Source organism: Pogonomyrmex barbatus, unplaced genomic scaffold (genome assembly GCF_055798465.1).
Source record: "Pogonomyrmex barbatus isolate J1 unplaced genomic scaffold, ASM5579846v1 scaffold23, whole genome shotgun sequence".
In the NCBI taxonomy this organism is placed as follows: Eukaryota; Metazoa; Arthropoda; class Insecta; order Hymenoptera; family Formicidae; genus Pogonomyrmex; species Pogonomyrmex barbatus.
Genome location: NW_028297120.1, coordinates 1,307,759 through 1,332,474, shown reverse-complemented (window position 1 = coordinate 1,332,474; position 24,716 = coordinate 1,307,759). Strand labels below are relative to the sequence as shown.

The window sequence follows — 24,716 nt, the reverse complement described above, 5'->3', positions numbered from 1 at the left end:
AACACAAAAGTAAGGCGGGAGATGGAGGACAGGGGGGAGATACGTTAAGAGTTTCCGAAAAGCTTCCGTCGGAATGGCGTAAGTGTTGTATATTTACATTGACGTTACAAGCTCACACCTGGACGCAAGAATAGCGCTGGTTCTTCTTCTTCTTCTTCTTCTTCTTCTTCTCCGAAGCATTTTCTCAAGCCACACGTACTTGACAAAAGCTATCGCCCTATATTTTTGTCCCGTTACATTAATGCAGTTATTTCGGTAGTTGTGTAGCTTTCCTACACATGATAAATAGTTTTAAAACAGAGGACGTAGCGATACTCTGGTCCCATCATCAATAATATCCCTCTTGAGGCATTATGTGAACAACGAAATGAGATTTTTTTTTTACTTGTAGCAGTAAATACTTCGTACATTTTCCAAAATTATAGTTTTATGACTTGTATCACTTTACTCACACGATTAATTTTTTGATCTCCCTTATTTTATTATTCCGGATAATGTCTGTGCAAAATTATGCTTTTTGTAAAATTGTAATACATGAGAAAGTCTGTAAAAAGTTTCAAGACTGTGTGCGATGACATGAAGTTTTTATTTTTGTACAGAGACATATGAGAAGGTGTTGTTTAAAAACATATCGGAAAGAGGGTGGAAGATGGGTGCGCAGGGTGCTTTACACCCGTCGAAGGTTGCGGATTGCCGTTCGCATTCGGCAGACGAGCGACATAAAGTCGGTATGCACGCAGATGGCAGCTACATAAGAGGGTAGTCTAAAAAAATAAAGCTGCGCGGGCACGAAGACTTGGAAGTGTTTGTGTTTCCACGCGAGATGGGTGATTCTTAAATGACGAGAAACAACTGGAACAACTTATATCTCGAAACAATATTACATAGAATCGACGAACAGATCGAGGAACAACGGAAAATATCTTTTTAAGTCTCGTTTACGAAATATGAGGACTCGACATCTTTGAAGAATCTCGAGTGGTATATATTGGTTGGCCACTTATTTGGTTTTAATTGGAAGCATTGATAATTGAGAAAACATAACATTGGGCCGACATTGCTTACTCAAAGCTACAAAATGGCATCACAAATTCTTTGAGGCATTCACTAAGCAAAATTAATGAGCAAATTAATGAGAACTCTCGTTTGAAAATAGTTTTATCTTTGAGTGAAATGCATTAAATCTAAGCAGTTGAATATTATCCAACAAGATATTTTATTAATAATCATATAATAAAATTTTATAATATAATTATTAAAATGTTTCTAAAAATCCATGATAGAAGCAAAAAATTTTCAAAATTGCAGTTACGTTTAATTATTTTCAAATTATGTTTTATGATATAATGAATATCTGTTCTAAAACCGGAAACCTAATTTGAACCGGAAATAACTATTTTTAAGCAAGAAAATATTAATGCGATCTCTATGAATATGATAAATCGTTAAACAGATTTCTTTATTTGATACAAATTAAAAAATATTGTTGTCACTGTTTGTTATCTACCTAAAATTATTTATATAATTATCTGGATGAAGAAATAACTTTATTTTTAGTTAGATAATTAGAATATATATTAGCTTTTTCTTTATCTTAGATAAAGTAAGTATTATCTTTTGCAAATTATTCTTAGTTACACAATTTAAAGCAGATTCGATCTAATCCATACCCGGATAGCAAAACGTGTCAAAAGCACAAATTGCGAAGTTATGATACATGTTATGCCGGCAAAAATCGAGCAGCAATCCAGCATGGGCTGCTGTAACAGATACTGCCAACAAAAATGTAGCACATATCAGAGCAAGCTCTGCATCATAACGTGCTGCAAAAATGTTGTAAAAATTGAACAAAGCTTGTCGTCAAATAAATACATCAGAATTCGAGCATTTTGTGTTGCCACAATATTCAACAGAAAATACTTCAAAATTTAGCATGACATGCCGTCAAGACATGTTGCAAAAATGTAGTAAATATCTGGCATCTTTATTCTTTTATACTGTGACAGCAAGAATGCAACACGAGCTGTAACGTCAGATACTGACAGCAGAAACGCAGCAGAAACAAAGTACAGTGTGCCGTCACGACGTGACGACAAAATTGCGGCAGATATATGGCGCGATCTGCTTTATCAGCTATGTCGACAGAAACGCAGCAGAAATCGAGTGTGCCCGTCATGTCGTAGCGGCAAAATTGTAACAGAAATCAAGTAGGGTCTACTGGCATAATCTGTCGACAAACCGACAACAGAAATCGTACAAAACTCTGCGTCTGTCACTAAACACAATAATTAGAAAAACTACCGCTAGGTTGCGTCCGTTTCTCGCATATAAAATTTATCAAACTTTCTATATAAGCGAAATCGTATTAAATATACATTTATAATTTATTTTTATGATGCGCTTGATGTAAGACGTAATTATCCAGCAAGGTAGTTGACGAAGTGTAGTACTTGGGAAATAGTACATTATATAAAATGTACAATGTTTGATACGTTATATAAGAATTAAAAGAATCATAACTTATATCTTTAAGAAGCTTTTTATAAGTTATTTGTACTGTAAAAAATATATTAATTATATCATTAGTAAAATAATTAAAAATTATTCTTCTAAAATAAGAGATAGAAAAAATAATAGAGAAAAATTTTTAGTAATAACAATTTAAATATTTACGAAACAGAATTTGCTCGATTTCTGTTTAATTTGCCAACAACAGTTATGTTAGCAGGCTCTACTCGATTTCTGCTGTGTTTTTAATATAATAAATATAATAGTGTTATATATAATCATATGCTTTACTTGTTATAATAATCTGTTATATAATTTTATAATAAGATTATAATAACTGAAGAGTATAATAATAAAATGAGTTGGAATAAATAGAAATTATTTTCTTATTACAATCTTATTGTATATATTCCGATCTTAGAAATGGAAAATTTACTATATTTCAGATAATTAATTAAAAATTCAACAAGTTACGCATATTTTTACTTATATTAAATAAAAAGGAGAGAGAAAGAAGAAATAATATAATTTAATTATTTCATTTATCGTTACTCAAAACTGTGAATTTCTTAGAGATTTTCGGAACATATATTATACATTTATACTGAGAAAATAATTTCATACACATTTCTTATTTATTACACAATTATAATTTTTATACATAAAATTATATACGATTATATATAACGATTTTCGTTTCTCTTTATGCATTGTTAATGTCTGTTTATTCTTTTCAATTCATTCGCTATACTAGCAATGCTAGCTATACTAGCAGTGAACGATAATCAAGAGACATAGGAGACATTAGACCATCACGGCGCATACTGCATGAAAGATACGATAATATTTCTTTCTTTTTCTCATACGCGTCGCGAGCGCGAGATAGTATTTGTTCTCTTCTCCCATAGTAGTTGAGACGTCGAGCGCATATGTATGTCTTTTTTGTACGTGCCTCATTTATGTAGTTTTTAAATTAAAATTACAGAATGGGCCCTTCCATTGCCTACTCCAGTGAGAACGTATCCAATATATTTTCCGTCTCTTCGTATCTAATTTAGACCTTTTACATTTGTAATCATCAATATCATCTGAACGGACATTTTTGATTTTTAATACAGTCAATATCTTTTCGAATAGACGCATCTGTTATTAATTTTAGTAGTGCTGTCTGAACGGATGCTTCTGATTTTTTTGTTATTGAAACCGTAAATAGAAGCTTTTACTCTTTATTTTGTCGAAACGGACACTTTTCATTTTTATTATCAGCACCGTTCGAAAAGAATGAAAATTGAATGAAGAACTTTGATAAGTCCATTCTTTCATGCCTTACAAATTATGTAAGGAAGAAACACGATATCTTATTTCGATGAAAGAATAAAAGTTTTGCAGCTTTATATGTACAAAATGATACAGTTTCGCAGTTCGAATTACTTTAGAAAACAATACTGAGCTTGTAAAATTACAATCCAAAGCCTAACAAAAAAGATCTATGCATCAACAATATGCGTATAATCATTTCTTACTTTGATGGAATGAAGATGAAGGACTCTGATTGGTCCATTCTTTCATACTTTATACGTTATGCAAGGGAGAAACACGATGTCTTATTTCGACGAATATAAAAGTTTTGCAGTTTTGTATATACAAAATCATATAGTTCCGCACTTCGGATTACTTTAAAGAACAATACTGAGCTTGTAAAATTACAATCCAAAGCCTAACAAAAAAAAATCTATACATATACGCGATAAAATCATACACAGTCTGTTCAAGTGTTAAACTTTTTTTCTAAGCTTCAATCATAAATCCAAAAATATAGTATTGTTATTCATCTAATCGGACGCATTCATTTTGTATATACGAATTGTAAAATTTTTGTATTAAAAAAACAAAGATCTGATGTGACAGCTGTACGAACTAAAATTAAGTGAATTTTTTAATTTTTTTCTTTTATATATATATTTTATATTATATATATATTTTATATATATATAATATATATATATATATATATAATATATATAATATATATATATATATATATATGTATATAGTATAGTATATATGTATATAGTATGTATATATGTATATTGTGTGTGTGTGTGTGTGTGTGTGTGTGTGTGTGTGTGTGTTTCTTCCGCAAAAAATAGATAGATTCAACGTAACAATAATAGCGTAAACAGCATAAAGTAACTAGGCGGAATCTGATATTCAAGTGAAACGATGTGATTGGTCGGCGCAAGTTACGCTTACGCAAGTTATGTCATATGTGATGGCATCCTTATAAGCGCTTACAGCCGTGAGCGTCAAAAACGAATGCACCTCATATATATTAGAGGTTTGTTCTTTTTGGCTGAATTGATTGTACTAGTTCACAGTTTCTTCTTTCAGTTCATCTTTCTTTCTAACATTGGAAGAAGAAAGATAAACTCTGAACTAATGCAACCAGTTCAGCTAAAAAGAACAGACTCTTTGGTTGCGTTTAGCGAAAAAGGCAACTTTGTAACTGTGTAAAATCCTTTAATATAATTAGTTTACATTTAGATCCATAAGGAACTAATGGCAAAAATCATATCAAAGATTTTTATAATAATTGCAAAGCTGCTTTCTCTGCTAAACGCAGCCATTAAATTCTAGCATTTTTTAAAACAAATAAATATCACTCAGTAATGAACAAGTGGAGATTTATCTGAGATATTCTCTTCCTTCTGTGTCTCCAGTAATTGTTAAGTTTAGGGTCTCCAATTTCAATAAAATTAAACTTATTTGTTTTTGCACGAAAGAATCTGACAAAAAAAAGTGTCGCTTTGCCCCGCGAATTGAGATATTAATCGTTAAAATTTGCGTTATTCATGGCTAGAAAACCTGTCATCGACTGAGACTGTCATATATAGTTCAGATCATGTATATTATAGATTTTTAGTACTGGCAGTGAATATCGGAACACAGCCTAAATGTACCAACACAGTAGCGACATGCGCATGCACCATACACATGAATACTTAATTATGATTGGTCAATGTCTTATGGCTTCTCTCAGCTCCAGTTAAGTTAATTGACGATTAATTCACAGAAGTATCAATAGCAAATCAGAACTTGTCAATATGCTTTAGTCTAATATTCTTATCTTATGAAATTGTAAGTAATATTTGATAGTTAATGTAAATAAAAATTATTATAAAATCAGAGTATAAGGGCCATTTTCAATTGGTCAATTAGATTAATTATTTGGGAACGTCTCAGTGCGCACATTTTCAATCGGACACACCACTCACATCAGCCAATGTCTAGGAATTTTCTAATGAGCCACCTATCAAAAATTTTTTTATTTAATTGACCAATCGGCAATGTATCCGATTGGACCTCACCCAATTATTTTATTAGAATTGACCAATCGTGTTTGTTAAATTTGTGGTCAAATATGATTAATCAATTTCAGTAAAATAAGGCGATTAAGACTGATACCGACAAAGCGATACCGACTGAGCGCGATATTTTCAGACAGGGTCTTTTCATTAATTATACAGAATTAAAAATTTTTCAGAATTAATGTATAGACATTAACCTACCCGGGTTGTCTATATTTCACATGAAAGAGGAAAAGAAAATTAGAAAATTACAGTTTGTTATCGATTTTTGAGATTAACTTGTGATAATATTTTGCTGTGCATAAAAGTTGAGACTTTGACATATAAATAACACATACTCACCCGAAACAGAATTACAAGGAAAAATATTATGCTTTTAAAAATACGCCTAAGAGTTGTATATAAGAGAAAACTTTGCTTGAAAATTTTATATGTATGATGCGTGCCTGTATGTATGAATATATGTATGTATACATGAACGCATCTATGGGTGCTTTTCATTTAGTGACACAAGTCGACACAAGTATCATTTTGTCCTTGTTAATCATTGAAAGCCAAGAAAGATAGAACAATACTTATGTCACTAAATGGAAAGCATCCTATGTATGTTAGATGTGCAATATGTGAACGCTCTCGTTACAGTTCGCTTGTCAGTCTAACATCTCCTTAAGTGCTCCTTGTTCTACAATATGTCATATGTTATATATATCGGGATAGCGTCGGATTGTCCACGTTGCTGATTGGTCAATTTAAAATAAAATTATTTGATTGGTTGATCCGATAGAAAATCTCCAGGCATTGGTCACTGTAAGTGGCTGTGTCCAATTGCAACGTGATCAAACGGGACGCTCCCCATATGTCGGTGTCGCAAGCCACAAGAATTGACCAATCGCAGACAAATGTGGGGAGAATACTTGATTGTGATTGGCCCATTCGTACGATCACGACACCGACGCATGATGCTGTAGAACAAGCCTAAGCAATGAGCGATAAACGTAGCGTTTTGGAGCGCATCGCGTTTCGTGACGATCGCCAACGTCTTTTCGCGCTCTTTTGGGAACGCGCTGGGAAACATTGATGGTCTGTTCCTGCTCAGCCTGCTCACCAGTTACAGTTGGTTCCGATCGTGGGAAAAAAAAGGGGATTGCCTGGGAAGTGGTGTGCGAGCCACGAAGAGAGGAATCACATCGGTACTGCACGACGCAACGGAGGCAATTGTTACGCGATTGAGTGTGATACATGATACTGCATACTGACGTATGTACGTACATACTACACCGCATCGAGTGACCCGTTGGAACGGAATGCAGTTATCGATATAGATCGGACTTAGGTTGCCGGGATAAATATCGCAGCGGAACGCAGGAATTAAGAAACGAGTCGGGCGTTCATCCAGGGATATTCATTTTGTGATAACGTTCGACGAGCCGCGTGCCGGCGCACATTGATCTACGCGAGCACGGGAATTGGTTATTGAAAAAATGGCGGCCGAGGCAATGCTAAATAAGAACCGAATGATGGTGTTTAAGAACAAAGGCAAGGATCAGGAGGTGAGTGAATCGTTGTCCTCCGACGACGAACGTAATCGAGTTTCCTGCGATCAAAATTTATATCCCACAGAGTCAAAATGGTCTCGTGCTCGCCGCCTTGCGCGATGCCATTTTCCCCTTCGAGTTCTTGCGTGCGTGCGTGCGTGCGTGCGTGCGTTTATACGTGTGAATTGCTCCGCTTTTCTTCTGATTTCTCCCCTAGCCCTTTCCCTTCCATATTTTGTTATCTTACTTTCCATCTTTTTCTGCTTTTTTTCTTTCTATGTATCATCCATGTTTCTTCCTTTGCCATTTTATCTTTTTAACTTCCCTTCTTTTCCTTCCCTTTTACTTCTTTTTTTTTCCTTAATCCATTCCCTTCTGTCTCTTCTTTTGTTCTACTTGTTGCTTTTTTTTATAATTTATTGAATCAATCTGTCCTATTTCATAAGTGAACTTACTATATAATAATTATACATGATCATTATGTCATGATAATTTTGCAGCGTCACCTCTATTAATGTTTTATAAAGTTGTATTTGTACATTTGTATTCTCAACATTTGCTTTTCTTAGGACTAAGTCTAATATATATTTTTTTCTATATATATATATATATATATATATATATATATATATATATATAGAAAATTCTAATATAATTCTAATATATTCTAATATATTCTAATATATATTTTTTCTATATATATATTTTTTTTTCTATATATATTAAATTATATGTAAAAACCTTTTAAATATAAATTTCTTTATTATATGCTTAGATGCAAAGTATTCGATTAATGAATTATTTATTATATCAATTTTATTAATTGATATAATAAATTTTCTTTTTATATCTTTCAATGAATAAAACTTTGTAACAGTTTTATAATTAATTATAATTTTAGAAAATTATAATGGATGATAGTCATTTAGTGATTTGAGAATAAAATTAACACACAAAAGAGTTGTTTGAAATATTCATAATTATTTCCATCTATTTTGGAATAATATAAAATAAATTAGTTGCTTATATAGGAGGAAGATAGTATATAAAATGTAATAGCATATTACTTTATTCTTGTATGCTGTTTCAATATTTTGCAATAATGTCAGAAGATATAAAATTTAATTATTAATTATAATTTAATTAACTATTAATGTACATTATAATTATATTAAAATTAATGTTTTAGGAAATGAGAAGACGACGTAATGAAGTAACAGTAGAATTACGTAAAAATAAGCGAGAAGAAACTTTACAAAAAAGAAGAAATGTACCTATTACAGATTCAACAGGTAATATCTGAAAATAAAATTTTTTATAATTTATCATTTTTATACACAACAATTCTCATATTATCTTAAATATGACTTTAATCGAAATGATATAAATATGACTTAAGGTTGAAATATGATTTTTTTATATTTTATACAGAATGAGATAATGTAATTTAATCTTGAATCAACTTCTTTACTAATATGAGAATTAATATATAATTAACTTTTTACCATTTTATATATTTTATATATATATATATATATATATATATAAAAGCATCCAATTATATATATATATATATATATAATTGGATGCTTTTTTAATTATATTTTTTATCACTTTTTATATATCACTTTTTGAGATATATTTTGAAAGCATAATTAAACTAGTTATTGTATATAATATAATACAATGTATATAATACAATGTTAATATAAAATATGAATGTAATATGAATAATATCAAATTATTATAAAAACTAAAAATATCTTCTAATATAACAATGTAATGGCAGGTAAATATTAATTGGATTGAAATATTCATATATTAAAGTTGTTTTTTTAAATAGATGAGGATGACATTGATAAACATCTTTCAAAAATCAATTTGGAAGAACTGGTAGCAAAAGCAGGCAGTTCAGATCCAACAATACAATTACAAGCTGTACAATCAGCAAGGAAATTATTATCGTCAGATCGTAATCCACCCATTGATCCATTGATAGATAGTGGTATTTTACCAATTTTAGTTCGCTGTCTCGAACAGCATAACAAGTAAGAACAATTTTTTGTGGAAAAATATATAGTGTTATAGTTCATTTTATTACATAGTTATTTATTTATTACATATTTATTTATTACATATTCATTTATTACATATTTATTTATTACATAGGTATTTATCTATTACATAGTTATAATTTTGGAAATAAAATGAATAAATTATGTATTGAATTATATTTATATCTAAGTAATTGTGAAACTTATAAAATAATTTTTTTCATATAATTTTTTAGTCCATCGTTGCAATTTGAAGCAGCCTGGGCTTTAACAAATATTGCAAGTGGAACATCGGCCCAAACGCAAGCTGTGGTTGCAGCTGGTGCAGTACCACTCTTCTTGCATTTGTTGCTTTCAAGTCAACAAAATGTATGTGAACAAGCAGTATGGGCCTTAGGTAGGTTTTCACATCTGATTATAAAAAAATATTTATATTGTAAAATATATCTTTTAATATATTGTTATCAAAAATATTTTTTATTGAAGAATCAAAATGTTCTATATATAAATTAGTTTGAATTAAACTTTTTACTGGTAACTATATTATTAATGTTAAATATAAGATTTTTATTTTTTTGTTTTTTTTTTGTTTTTTAATATATATATATGTATATATTTGCGTGGCATGTATGTATGTATGTATGATATATGTATGTATGTATGTATGTATGTATGTATGTATGTATGTATGTATGTATGTATGTATGTATATATGTATGTATGTATGTATGTATGTATGTATGTATGTATGTATGTATGTATATATGTATGTATGTATATATGTATGTATGTATGTATGTATGTATGTATGTATGTATGTATGATGTATATATGATGTATGTATATATGTATGTATGATGTATATATGTAAAATCAGAAAAAATACATATGTATTATTATGTTATTGTAGGTAACATTATTGGAGATGGTCCAATACCCAGGGATTATGTCATTAACCTTGGTGTTGTACAGCCATTGCTAACATTTATTAAACCAGATATACCTATTACATTTCTACGTAACGTAACATGGGTTATTGTAAACTTATGTAGAAATAAAGACCCACCGCCACCAGTTCAAACCATAAAGGATATTTTACCTGCTCTAAATGTGCTTATTCATCATAATGATGTTAATGTAAGTATTATTTTTATATAGAGTAAAGATAAAATAATTATGTCATAATATTAAAAATAAGAATTTAAGAAAATAGAGTAATTTTTGTTTTCATTTAAATTATAAATTATTAATTGGTATAATTATTATAAATTTAGTTAATCCTTTTTATTTTTTTAATTTTAAAAAATTACAAAAATTGTCATGAACTTTATAGAATTGTTCTTTTTATCTCTTTTAAATATAACGGATTATTTTATTTTAATATATTTACTTCATTATTGATAGTTGATAAAAATTGTCTAAAATAATCTTAAAAATTATTTTAATAGATTCTTGTTGACACTGTATGGGCCTTGAGTTATTTAACTGACGGTGGTAACACACAAATTCAAATGGTTATAGACAGTGGTGTTGTACCACGTTTAATACCACTTCTTTCGCACAAAGAAGTTAAAGTCCAAACTGCTGCTCTCAGAGCAGTTGGTAATATTGTAACTGGCACAGATGAGCAAACACAAACTGTCTTAAATTGTGATGCACTTTCACATTTCCCTAATCTATTGACTCATCCAAAAGAGAAAATTTGTAAAGAAGCAGTCTGGTTTCTTTCAAATATTACTGCCGGTAATCAATCTCAAGTTCAAGCAGTTATAGACGCTGGACTTTTACCCCTCATTATTCGTAATTTAGCAAAGGTGAGCATATATGATATAAATTTTATGTAAAATACTTGTTATAATGTTATTTTTCATATTACACATGCAATATTATACTTTTTTATAGGGTGAATTCCAGACACAAAAGGAAGCAGCATGGGCTATTAGCAACCTTACGATAAGCGGAAATAGAGATCAAGTTGCACGGCTTATACAAGAGGGAGTTATTCGTCCATTTTGCGATCTTTTGTCTTGTAAAGATACCCAGGTTGTACAGGTGGTTTTGGATGGAATTCATAATATGCTTAAACTTGCTGGACCGCAAGTTGAACATTTGGCCAATATGATTGAAGAATGTGAAGGTAAATGCCTTATTATTTTATATAATTTTCCATAAAGAATATATGAATGATTTAAAAAAAATATATATTTGTATATTACTAATTGCATAACTCTATTTAAAACAACTAATTTTTTTACATTAATTGATTTGTTTCATTCTGTATATAAAAATATTAAGATATCAAAAAATAAATAGTTTACGAGATATTTGATATTTTACATCAAAGTATGCCAGAATAAAGTATAAAACATCTCATTAACTATTGATTTTTTGATAATTGTACCTTAAGGCTTCTATTCAGCTAAAAACTCCACATTTGACATAACGTCGCAATAAAAATTAGCTCATTCATCCTTGTTCATCTTTGTTTATCTTTGTTTATCTTTGTTTATCTTTGTTTATCTTTATATTAAAATGCTGACAACGAAATTTTTTATTGTACCTAATTTCATTATTATGTGCTAATCGTATGAATGTGACTTGTTTCGTACTTATTAAATTCGTAAAAATGGACAGTTAAAGTTACCTTTGAATTTTATACGTAAAATATATTTTTCACTTCTTTCAACAACTAATGTTTTCTGCTTGATAGGCTTTATTTTACGTATCTTTTACAGTTATTTATTGACTATTAGGAAGAGAAAGGATAGCAGCCATCCATTTTCACAAGTATCTTAAAGCCATTTCAAGTGTCGTTTTATGTCAAATATTTTTTTATTTATAAATAGATGCAATAAATTTTACTGTGTCATTTCTCGCCTATGACATCACGATTCCAATATGGCCGCGGCGACTATTCAGAAACCTTAATACTTTTATATTTAAAATAATTAAAGGAATCATACTATATAACACAAAATATATAATTTTATTTTAAGAAATGATCACAAAAAATATCGACTGTGACTCCATTTGTGAATGAATCAATATATAATTATATGCCTTCCTCAAAATCTTACAATTTCTGAAATGTTTTTCCATATCTAATATATTTTTCAAGATATTTACCTATAATTAAAATTAAAAGGAAACAGCCTGAATATATTTATATATATATTTTTTTGTTTAAAGGTCTGGATAAAATTGAGGCATTGCAAAACCATGAAAATGTAGATATTTACAAACTAGCATATGATATCATCGAGCAATACTTTTCAGACGAGGTAAAGCATTACAATTTCTGATGGTAATTAACATAAATTTTATTTTCATATATAATCTTTTTATTTTTCAATTTTTAGACGGATGATACACCATTGACATCGCACGAAGGAGCTTTTGAATTTGATCAAACGACGAGTATTCCGAGTGAGGGTTTTAAATTCTGAGAGAGTCTCCACTTTTTATCCGATCGTGCCGTCCCCCGACAAACTCCAACATGGAGCCATCTTGTTTTCTCTCTCCTATTTCTACATCTCCTTCCTATTCCAATGAAAGCATAGCAATATGAACTTACTGCTGCAGAATCAAGAACTATTACGTTTGTTTATACAAACATACAGTGTGATTTATCGATTTTTCCGTATTCGGAAAGCCAGAAAAAAACAGAGGGAACTAGTTATGGAATGAAGGAAATTGGCAATCATCAAATTGAGTATCTGTGGACTTTGATTTTTTTCTTTCCCTTTTCTTATCATGTACGTTATTTTTTCTTTTATAATATACGATAAACATATTAGCAGAGTCTTTAGCTCAACGCAGCTAGCTACATAACGCATATGAGTAAATTATTATAGAAATCGGATAAAAAAAAACAGAATCTATCATGCTTGATCATGCTGCTCTCCACTCTAACTCAGGACGAGTTTTGGTTAGCGATATTACTTTTATAAAATAATTCGTGTATATTTTAGGCATGTTAAATTTATAATATTGATTACTAAATAAATGAATCAATTGACTACTCTTTGCTAGTGTAATTGATAAGTGTGGATATTTCTGTAAGAAAAGGAGCAGACAACAATAAAATTTTAACGGGAATTCGGCACAATTTCAACTCAATCGATAATCTTATTTTGATTTCTTGTCATAGAATTAGAAGTCGAATGTGCCTGTGCTAATTCTTACTGTATAACTTACATTTATAAATTATTACTTGAAAAAAAGTATACACGTGAACTTTGTAAATAATCCTAATCTGCAATATATTATACATTTTTTTTATTTAATATTATACAAATATAATTATGAATTTTCTTTAAATTCGAGTGTGGGATTTGTGAACGGATGTACATCATCTGCATATAATTCCTCGGAGAGCGATTCTTCGGTAATAGTTGGTAAATATGTAGGAAAGTTTGGCACTGTTTTATGTTTCTTCAAAGGAAGCAATGTGTCATACATATAACAATAAGTGTTGACTTCGCCAGGTATATTATGACCCAAAACCCAAATCACATTATATTTCGTATTTATTCGTAAAATCTACAAAATTATATTTAAAAGATTAGTAAATTTTTAGAAAGTTCCATGTTTTATAAATTTGAGCATTTTGGATATACTTTTATTAGAAATATAATTTTACTTACACGAACACCTCTAATAATTCGCCATTTATTACCCATATGTCCAGGCATTTTAGTGCCGGGCATGACTCGGGCTTTTGTGCCACCTGATCCAATGTTTCCAGGTCTTCTGTGAGTTTTCGTTACACCATGACTAGCAGGCATTCCTTTAAAGCCCCATCGTTTCATAACACCTTGGAATCCACGATCAATCCTAATCGAATTCATATGTTTCTTAATTTTTCGTGAATAATGATTAATTAATGGAATTATTTAATTCTTTTTTTTATAGAATAATGCATATAATATAATATGAATGAATATAAAATTATTTACGTTTTTCCACGAATATCAACTATTTCTCCTGGTTTAAAATGTGTAGCAAATAAAGGAGTTCCCGGTTGCAACGCTGCTTGTGGAGATATTATAAATCTTCTTAGTATACGTTTTGGTGTAACTCCAGCATTATTAAAAATACCGTAATATTCTTTAGTGATCTAGAAGAAGATGTCATCAGTCTTAGAAGTTGCAATAGAAAAATTTGTCGATTGTAATAATTTGAATTACATACCAATTGCGGATCAATATTTTCTGCTCCTACTACGAGACATCCGCGTCTATTTTTGACTTGTATCGGAGGTGTACGGGTCTTTACTGGATTAAATTCTTCTGGTGGTATGTATTTTACTACTTCATTATCGACAATCTGAATTAAAAAATACAGATGTAAATATATATATATATATATATATATAATATTAAAATAATAGCAGTGCTGCTTATTAAGAATCGGAACTATTCTATTTACCTGAAGTAATGTTGAAGTGACTTTCTTTCCATTTTTCAACCATAATGGATAAACTCCTATTTTCTTGGCGATTAAACCAGTACGTTGCATATCTGGCTTCCACTCTACAATGGGCTCGATTGGATCTATTTTTAACGGGGACAATTTTGTTTCGGTAGATGGATATTTGTCTTTAACCACTTCGTCAATAAATTCCTTATTATCTCGTGTTAATTGTTCATCATATAACTATAAAAACATTATTATTTAATTATATTTTTATACTACTTATAAAGTGCTACTTTTATACTATGTATACACATATTTTTAGATTGAAGATTGCACTAAAATAATTATTTATATCCTAGTTACATACAACACGTTGCGGTTTTGGAAGCCATTCTGGATGACGATACCTAGGTTTAGGTAGATATTTGTTCCGTTTTGGAATAGTTATCATATCAATACTATAAATTCATAAAAATATTTATTATATTAAATAAATAAATCTACAATTATTACTTCAACATATTTTATAAATAAGTATAAGTATATAAATATATTTATATAATTTGTATTTTTGTTTAATTTACTATGCTAAATCAAACTTGTTTTATCATAGTTTATTAAATTTTTAAAAATATTTATAAACTTTTGAAATAAAATACATTACTTAAAAAAAGATACATCTTATCAGTAGATTTATATTTTTGCTTTTATATAATAATCTAATTTCCATTTTAATTCTTATTCGGTAGATGAGAAATTTATTTGGATCTATATAAATATATATTGTAAGACTCTGCTTTACATTATGCTACAATTGTCAAACACATACTTATAATTTCTATTTAATAAATAAGACTTGTATTATATTTCGTGAAATAGAATATGCTTATAAATACAAAACATGTAATACAAATGTATAAAAATATACATGGATATAAGAATGTTTCCTATATAAAATTATTTTAAGTAAATTTTTTCACTTAAATAAAAGAATTTACTGACATGATAATCTCAAAAATCAATTGAAAATCTTAATGCTACAATGTAAAGAACCGAAATTTAGATCTGAATGCAAATAGACTCGGAATTTACCGTTCGATTCACTTTCAAAAATTAAAAAAATTTCAGAAAGACAGATATATGTATAAACGATCATTTTTGCATGTACAGTAAATTCTACAAGTAAATTCTACAAGACATTTTATCATACAAAACGATAATGAATAAAATATACCTCTGTTTCAAACATTTGTGGAAAATTTGAAATCCATTAATCGTCTTTAGAAGCGATGTCATTGTTGTTGCATAGATCTCACAATTATTTTTTCAAATTAACTTTTAGATTATCAGATAATTTAATCTAAAAAGGGGAAATTTCAAAGGCACAATTTAGACTTGTTTTGGTGTTTCTGTCAGATGATAAAATAGACAGGTGCTTTCTAACCCTTAAGAATCACAAGTCCATCGACATATGTAATAGATTGATGCCCATATCTATCAACATAGTTTAGAGTTAATCCCTAGTGACATTCGGTTAATCCCTAGTGACATTCGGTTAATCCCTAGTGACATTCGGCTAATCAAAGTTTAACGAAATATTGGTTTCAACCAACGATTTGCTCAAGTTTAAACTTAGTAAACTGAGTTCAATTTAAACGGCCGATTTTGGCCGTTTAGAAATAGTTAAATTGTGGTTAAAAAATATAATTAGTAATTTTAGATATGACACATTATAACGTTATATTATCGTTCTCGAATGACGAAGATATTATTGAACAATTGAACGGAAAAGAATTAATCAGCATGCAAATCATAACAACGAAATTGTTGATGTAGCGAATAGAAATAATTTATAATTATTTTGCCAAGTATGTAAAATTTTTATCTAAAAATTTTTATTTAATATTTTCTTAGTTTAGTAGATTAATATGTAATTTGAATTACATTAATATCATATTATTATAAAATACACTTTAATTTATAATTATAAATTATTTACTGTATTAAAAAATCTTTTTATTCCTTTTTCAGCCTTTTGTGATAAATTAATAAACTATTACGTCTTACTATATTTACTATACTTAAATTAATATAACAAAAATATAAGTAAAAATATAAATATATTATTATTAAAAGTAAAAAAAACTCAAAACGAAAAATAATACGAAGATCATACAAGTATGAGTTAATAAAACTAAAATATAGATGTAAAAACAAAAAAAATATTTTATCTATGTAGCAGGAAAGAAATATCACAGTATGAAGCATCTGTGCAATAGAATTAAATAGAACTAAATAGATATATTATAAATTTTAATAATTTTTCAACATTTTTTAATTTTTTAACATTGTTTTATCATTTTCCATAATTTGATTCTGTTATTCGTACCTATTATGCATTCATTAATTTATTATTCAAACTTTAGTAATGTGTATAATTATAAGAAAAATAGTTATATTTATTCATGTTATGTTTATTTTATTTTAATTTTCAAAAATTTTTATATAAAATTATGAAACGTAAACATAGAATAAAATATATTAACCTGAAATGGTTCTTATATTATTACTTACATTAATCTTTGCTTATATTAACACAAATATTTTGCTTTATATATTTTATATTAAAATTATTACAATTATGATAAAATTGCAAACATTTCTTATATATTTCTTATATTAAAAAAAAACATTTATACTTTAAAATAAAATTTCCATCACAGTTATTATCACAAAAACAAAAACATTTTTGTAAAAAAACATACTTTAAACTAAAACATAACCATTATCAGTTATTTATTGCAAAAGAAAAACATTTCTTATATTATTGTAGAAACTTTCTACTTTAATTCTACTTTAATTTCTACTTTAAACAAAAACATAATTATTCTTATTTATCACAAAGAAAAATATTTCTTATATTATTATAAAAATATTTTTACTTAAATATAACAATTATACAATTATACAATTACTATTTTTTTGTTATAAAAATATTATTTCAACTTTTTATATAAAAAATTTATGTTTGTTATTTATGTTTTCTGTATTTATTTTTAACTTAATTTTTATGTTATCTCTTTCCAATATTACGTTCTTTATGCATTTACAATACACATATAGAGCCAATATTGGACCAATCAACGTTTAAGCTGCAGTAAGTTAACAGAGTTATGGCATATAAATTATAAGTTTAGCTAAACGTTTATCACATAACGTTTGTAGAAACCAATCAGCATTAAATCCCAATTTAATTATAACGGAAGTTTTATTAACTTGGAGATCAAAGGCCAAAATGATAAAAACGGGCATGAGAGTCGGTTCACCAACTCCAGTTAACTTGGCAAAATTGCCAATAGCAAAAAATCCAAAATCGATCTTCTGGTCTCGTAATCTATTCATGACAAAGAGAAAGTATATAGAGTGTGGATTAAAGTATAATAAAGTAAGTATTATATAAATATATGCTTTGAAATATAAATACAAATGTTTACAACAAGAAATTAGATTAGAAACTCACTGTTTAACTTAACCAGAGTTGGTGAGACAGTCCTGAACATTAGATAAATGTGCGTTCGCTGTAAAGTGAAAGGAAGAAAACGGGAACGTCTCAGATGCGCACATTTTCAATCGGACACTTCACGTACATCAGCCGATGCCTAGGAATTTTCTAGTGAGCCACCTATTAAAAATTTTTTTATTTAATCGACTAATCGGTAATGTGTCCGATTGGACTTCACCCAGAAAAACATTATGTCCATCTTTCTTACTAGTATGTCATTGGTGATTTTGTCCCCGTCCAGAATTGTCGCGATAATAACCTTTGGAGCCATATTGAGTACTTATCATTTAGGCTTTATAAATTGCATATGTAATTGATATGTAACCGTATGGAGTGGGGCCTGTTTGACCACGTTGCAATTGACCACCAGCCACTCATAGCATTTGAATAGAGGAAAATCTCTAGATACCGGCCGCTGTGAGTGGCTGTGGTCAATCGCAACGTGGTCAAACGGGATGCTTCCAACCATATACATAAAGAAAATGATACAATTGCATTTTATCTTTACAATAAAAATGCGATTAATGTAATTTTTTTATGCATAGAGTGCCATGCAAGTTTATCGATCACAAATATCTAAGTGTTTTCCATTTAAGTGACACAAGTTGACACATATTATTTTAGCTTTGTTACTTATTAAATGCTAAGAAAGATAGAATCACGTTTGTGTCAACACTTGTGTCATTATATGAAAAGCACTCGATGTAATGTAAATAAATTCGGCACTTATTTAGTAAAAATAATGTGAGACATGTAATGTTTGTTATGTTTATAATCATTTAAAGATAATAATTCCGAAATGTTATTTTGTATATTATATATAAAAGGAAAGAAAATGATATACACATAAATACGTACACTTTATAGTTGCATAGAATATTATGAATTATATTTTTTAATATAAAGCTGTAAACATATACATAATTTTCATTTATACGTAAAAAAATTAAAACAAATATTGTAATATTAAAAAATGATGTAAATATATTAATTATTTCGGGAGTTCCTGTGTGACGTGTCGCAATTGGACACGTCATTCCCATCGGCCGGTGTTTAGAAATTTTCTAGACCACCTATCAAAAGATCTAATATTTCATTCTAATAATCAACCAATCAGCAACGTATGCACTCGAGTGTCCTGATTACATTCTGTTTTATCATAATCATTAACAGCGACTGATGCTTGGAGTTTTTCTATTAGACCAACCAATTAGAAAATTTTATATAAAATTGACCAATTAGCAATGTTGGCAATCGGATCCTACTCTGTTGTAAGCGTCAGATTGGGCTTTTTCGCAGAACCAATGAGGAGCAAACACGATTTAAGCTTTGATGGTGTACTCATATGTCGTGTAACGTCTGCTAGGATGGCAGGGTTAAAATTAAGTTGGGTGTTATTCATAAATTTAACAATATGTGTGGTATTATCGATAGCTGGGTAAGTAAGAAGAATATCTTTTTTCATAATATATTTTGCGCAATAACTTTTTAAACATTTACAAAGAATGAATTACATTAACCTATCCCTTCATCCACTATTTGTCAGCGTTAAATTTGTAGATTATATTACAGAAATTTGTGTAATAATTTTCCAAATCGAACACAGAGATACAAATCTGAACAAAGTTTTTTTATCTTTTTAATTTTATTGGTTTTGGGAATTGGTATATTTGATATATATTGTCATAACTTACAGGTTTTTTTCTCAATTAAATGATGCAAAAGTAATGAAGTTTGTTATAATTGTTATTTTTTTTTCTTTTTACAGAAGAGATTTTTATAGCATATTAGGTTTATCACATAGTGCTAGTACACATGCAATTAAGAAGGCATATAGACGATTAGCAAAGGAATTGCATCCAGATAAGAATAAAGATGATCCAGATGCTTCTCAAAAATTTCAAGACTTAGGGGCTGCATATGAAGTATTATCGGATCCTGAGAAAAGAGAAATGTATGATAGATGTGGCGAAGAATGCTTGAAAAAGGATGGCATGATGAATAGTAACATGGATCCTTTTGCAAGTTTCTTTGGGGATATTAACTTTCATTTTGGTGGAGAATCACACCAGCAACAACAAACGCCTAGAGGTTCCAATGTTGTGATGGATTTGTATGTCACTTTAGAAGAATTATATAGTGGAAATTTCATTGAGGTAGTATCTTTTATTGTTATAAATGGTACAGTATAATTTTTTTCTTTTATACTTATTTCAATACTTCATGTTTTAGATTACAAGAAATAAACCAGTTGTTAAGACAGCAAAGGGAACAAGGAAATGTAATTGTAGACAGGAATTAGTTACTCGCAATTTAGGAAATGGTAGATTCCAAATGATGCAACAGTCAGTGTGTTCGGAATGTCCAAATGTAAAATTGGTTAATGAGGAACGTATATTAGAAGTAGAAGTTGAACCAGGAATGGTAGATAACCAAGAAACTAAATTTACTGCAGAAGGAGAACCACATATTGATGGAGAACCAGGAGATTTGATAATAAAGTAAGCAAATATCTTGTTTATATAAATATCAAATTATTAAATACAATTGAAAAGAAAGTGGTGTTTTAAGTTTTAAAATAAATTAAAATAATAGAATTTTTTTTATATAAATCTTCAAGAAAAACAATTTTAAAAATTCGATATCTATTTAAATTTAATCAAATTTTACCATATGTTATTGTTGATTTTTATTTTAATATTATGGCTTGTTTATTATCAACATTATGTATGCATTGTATATACACTTTGATTTTAATTATCAATTTTTACTAACTGAGGCTGAATATTTAAATATATATATGATTTACTTGATCTTGATTAACAATGTTAATCAAATATTTAATTGATTTTTAAAGTTTTAAAGTTGTTTTTTTTTCTGAAATTAAATATCTAGACAAAGAATTTATTTCAGTATTTTTAAATGTAAAATTACTTTCTTTTCAATTTATTTGATAAGATAGATTAATTATTAATATTGTATTTATGATATAATTATTTGTTATAGGATACAAACTATACCTCATCCTGTTTTTGAAAGAAGAGGCGATGATTTATACACAAATGTTACAATATCTTTGCAAGATGCCCTATTAGGCTTCTCAATAGATATAAAGCATTTAGATGGTCATATAGTAACTATTCAAAGGGACAAAATTACTAAACATGGTGCCCGTATTCGGAAAAAGGGCGAGGGAATGCCTAATTACGATAATAATAACGTCCATGGCGCTTTATATGTTACTTTCGATATTGCATTTCCTGATAATGATTTCTCAGAGGAACAGAAAGAAGGTAAACTAAAATATTCTATATCAATGCGCGAAATTTCGTATGTCATTGCAAATTATAAAAAAAAATTGTCTTCTATTTCAGACATAAGAAAATTGCTACAACAAAGTTCTGTGAATCGAATATACAATGGTATACATGGCAATTAAATATTTAAGAACAGTATGTGTACAAAGTGAATGTGCAAAGTGAGTGCTTTGGTTAGAATGTATGTCTTGATATTGTACGTTTATATTAAAAGCGATACTCTTACTTCCTTACTTGAATATGAAGGGAGTTGATAGTCCAATCGATTACTGGATACATAAATTGAGTACACGTGACATTTCCTACATAAATTCTATCACTCATGTATATCAAATACATTTTACTTAGATGCAAAAGACTGGTTAAATCTGGTTCTTGTTGCTAATTATTTAAATTAATTTCTTGTTCTTGTTGCCAATTATTTAAATGAATATCAATAATTAGGCAATTTATCTAGCAATTAAGTTAGTGTGTTCCGCTAAATTACATGACTACTATAGAACAGATTTAAATATGTGAAGACAGATTTTGCATTTAGTATCACAAAATATGAAAAATAATGTATAAATTAATAAATTATTAATGTGATTAGCCACATTTATATTATTATTATTATTATTAATAATATAAAGTTGGCAGATATCCTGTATTAATATAAAGAGATTTCTTTATAAGGAAATTCTCAACATGAACATCAACAAAACCATAATGAATATAGTATCATAATAAAATTAATAAACATGCGATAGTAAATTTTTTAATTCAAATATATATATATATATATAATTTATTATACAGCAAAGCTATAATCTGTTAAAGAAAAGATCCCCTTATTTTTCCTTTGATCAGAAATTCAAAAATACTTAGAAATATAAACGGAAATTATAAAAATATGTGTTTTAATTTTTAATATGTATGAAATATGTATACATTGTTGCGTTTCCAACAATGTATACATATTTCAATGTTGGTCAATGTTGATTAAGATTTATCTTAGCCAATCGACATTGAAAGCGATATCAGAAAATTGATTTATGATACAAGATACATAAATATATTAATTTTTCAATTATTAGATTTTGCAAGGGCGGGCAGTCATGGTCACAATAGACTCAATTATTTGTACCATATTTATTAAAATTTACTGTTTCTACCAAACTAATATCTCTGTTATTTTGATTGCAAAAATATGCACCTGTATGTATGTATGTACTGCCATATGCAATAATATTAAAAATATTTATAAACTATTTTATTCATTTTTTTATTATAAAGTTTGCATCAGGGAAATTGTGGAAAAATGAAAATAATCTTTCAATTATATATTCTGGTAGTGTACATCTACTTTTATAATATTAATATTCAAGAAACATTAAAGATATATCGGTATTAGATATGTTAAATACGGATAACAGAAATTTTTATAAAATCGATATATAAATATAAATTTTATATATATATTAAAAAAATTTATATATGATATATATATTATTATTATATATATATATATATATATATACATATATAAACAATTATTTATTTTATTTATACAAATAATTTGAACAAATTTATCTTAAAAAGGGCTAATAATGTCATGTTTCTTGAAATCAAATAAATTTTTATAATATATATATATATATATATATATATATATATATATATATACCAGATATATATACCAGATCTATAATTTTATATATATATATATAATTTTTTTAATAACACCGATATCGATATTATTAAAAGTCAGTTCTATTTTTAATACATTTTCTTAACGTATATTTTAAATGAAAAATACAAAAAAGAAATAGTATAATATATACATATGTATAAATTATAAAAATAAAATGTTAACAAAATCATTTAATTTGATAACGGACAAATTATATTTTAATTTAACATTAAATAATTTGATACTAAAAAATCTTTCGACATTTAAAACTTATTATTAATATGTACGTAATACGTTTCTTTTAATTAAAATGTATCCTTTTCAAAATTATACAGAAAAACCAGATTTTCATATCTCATTTAATTCTCAAGATCGAGCGCGTCGAATAAAATAAAACATCCTGTATGTTATATTTTTTTCCTTTTACGTAATTTGTTAAAAGAAACACATTAAAATTTCCTAATAGTTGATAAATAATCCTTGATAATATCAATAGTTACACCCAAAGAAAAGTTTTTTTGATTAAAAAAAAATTTGTGTGAATTAAGGAAATTTGTGCATTGCTATACAGTTAAAAAAAAAATCTTCTTTGATTTGAAGAAATTTCTTGATTGTTTCTTTTTATTGAGATTAAAGAAATAGGTTGTGCAACGAAAATCTTTTTTAAAAGAATGAAATATATTTTCTAAATATAACAAAAAATTTCTTTACATTAAAAAAAAATTTTTTATATATAATTAAAAATTTCATCACATATTTTTTTATCGGACATTGCGAATAAATTGAAAATTAATAAAATAATCAATATCGCGTTGCACGTTCTTTTTTGACGATTAGTTGTTGAAAATACTAGAATCACGTAAAATTTTCATAAATCACATAAATCACGTAAAAATCACAGTATACAATAGAAGTATCAATAAAATATTTTAAAAGAGCAGACAACAAGAATAGTTTAGAAACCGCCTGATGATACGCGAGGGAATACTAACCGCTTTTTGTGGTTCTTTGTCACAGTCAAATTACGAGCAATCTTTGTGATTAACCAAAAATATGGCCGCGCAGAAATACGTACATACTTTTGTGCAGTCGCGAGTGTATATAGTTCAAAAAATCTTTTATTTCATTTAAAGAAATAATTTTCTTGGTTTAAAATAACCACAACTAAATTATTTCTGTCAACATTTTCCTCGAATTAAACAATTATTTATTTTATTTATACAAATAATTTGAACAAATTTATCTTAAAAAGGGCTAATAATGTCATGTTTCTTGAAATCAA

The 24,716-nt window shown here is 28.0% G+C and overlaps 3 protein-coding genes across 3 annotated transcripts; 2 read left to right on the top strand and 1 right to left on the bottom strand.

Moving 5' to 3' along the window:
• The first annotated feature begins 6,917 nt into the window (after positions 1 to 6,917).
• Kap-alpha3 (karyopherin alpha3) lies at positions 6,918 to 13,489 on the top strand. Its single transcript, XM_089078407.1, has 10 exons — positions 6,918 to 7,137; positions 7,210 to 7,426; positions 8,601 to 8,703; positions 9,255 to 9,459; positions 9,702 to 9,862; positions 10,376 to 10,602; positions 10,914 to 11,279; positions 11,368 to 11,602; positions 12,655 to 12,746; positions 12,825 to 13,489. The coding sequence occupies exons 2-10, from the start codon at positions 7,358 to 7,360 to the stop codon at positions 12,909 to 12,911; spliced, it is 1,545 nt and encodes a 514-aa protein (XP_088934533.1). The 5' UTR covers positions 6,918 to 7,137; positions 7,210 to 7,357; the 3' UTR covers positions 12,912 to 13,489.
• Positions 13,490 to 13,728: 239 nt separating this feature from the next.
• Positions 13,729 to 16,380, bottom strand: mRpL3 (mitochondrial ribosomal protein L3). The gene is made up of 7 exons (XM_011638922.2): positions 16,118 to 16,380; positions 15,251 to 15,341; positions 14,896 to 15,123; positions 14,659 to 14,793; positions 14,424 to 14,584; positions 14,112 to 14,301; positions 13,729 to 14,007 (listed from the first exon to the last, which is right to left on the bottom strand). The coding sequence occupies exons 1-7, from the start codon at positions 16,177 to 16,179 to the stop codon at positions 13,768 to 13,770; spliced, it is 1,107 nt and encodes a 368-aa protein (XP_011637224.2). The 5' UTR covers positions 16,180 to 16,380; the 3' UTR covers positions 13,729 to 13,767.
• Positions 16,381 to 19,724: 3,344 nt separating this feature from the next.
• On the top strand, positions 19,725 to 22,515 carry shv (DnaJ heat shock protein family member shriveled). The gene is made up of 5 exons (XM_011638921.3): positions 19,725 to 19,883; positions 20,214 to 20,601; positions 20,678 to 20,946; positions 21,452 to 21,738; positions 21,820 to 22,515. Exons 1-5 carry the CDS (start codon positions 19,750 to 19,752, stop codon positions 21,882 to 21,884), a joined length of 1,143 nt encoding a protein of 380 aa, XP_011637223.1. The 5' UTR covers positions 19,725 to 19,749; the 3' UTR covers positions 21,885 to 22,515.
• Positions 22,516 to 24,716: the final 2,201 nt, after the last annotated feature.

Bases quoted from the DNA above. Each gene is read 5' to 3' on its own strand.
- Kap-alpha3 (XM_089078407.1), top strand. From the start codon at position 7,358: ATGGCGGCCGAGGCAATGCTAAATAAGAACCGAATGATGGTGTTTAAG. The intron at 9,460-9,701 runs GTAAGAACAATT...ATAATTTTTTAG, and splicing joins TGTCTCGAACAGCATAACAA to TCCATCGTTGCAATTTGAAG. The intron at 11,603-12,654 runs GTAAATGCCTTA...TTTTGTTTAAAG, and splicing joins TATGATTGAAGAATGTGAAG to GTCTGGATAAAATTGAGGCA.
- mRpL3 (XM_011638922.2), bottom strand. From the start codon at position 16,179: ATGACATCGCTTCTAAAGACGATTAATGGATTTCAAATTTTCCACAAA. The intron at 15,342-16,117 runs GTATATTTTATT...ATGAATTTATAG, and splicing joins CACAAATGTTTGAAACAGAG to TATTGATATGATAACTATTC. The intron at 15,124-15,250 runs GTATGTAACTAG...ATGTTTTTATAG, and splicing joins TTCCAAAACCGCAACGTGTT to TTATATGATGAACAATTAAC.
- shv (XM_011638921.3), top strand. From the start codon at position 19,750: ATGAGGAGCAAACACGATTTAAGCTTTGATGGTGTACTCATATGTCGT. The intron at 19,884-20,213 runs GTAAGTAAGAAG...TTCTTTTTACAG, and splicing joins GTGGTATTATCGATAGCTGG to AAGAGATTTTTATAGCATAT. The intron at 21,739-21,819 runs GTAAACTAAAAT...CTTCTATTTCAG, and splicing joins CTCAGAGGAACAGAAAGAAG to ACATAAGAAAATTGCTACAA.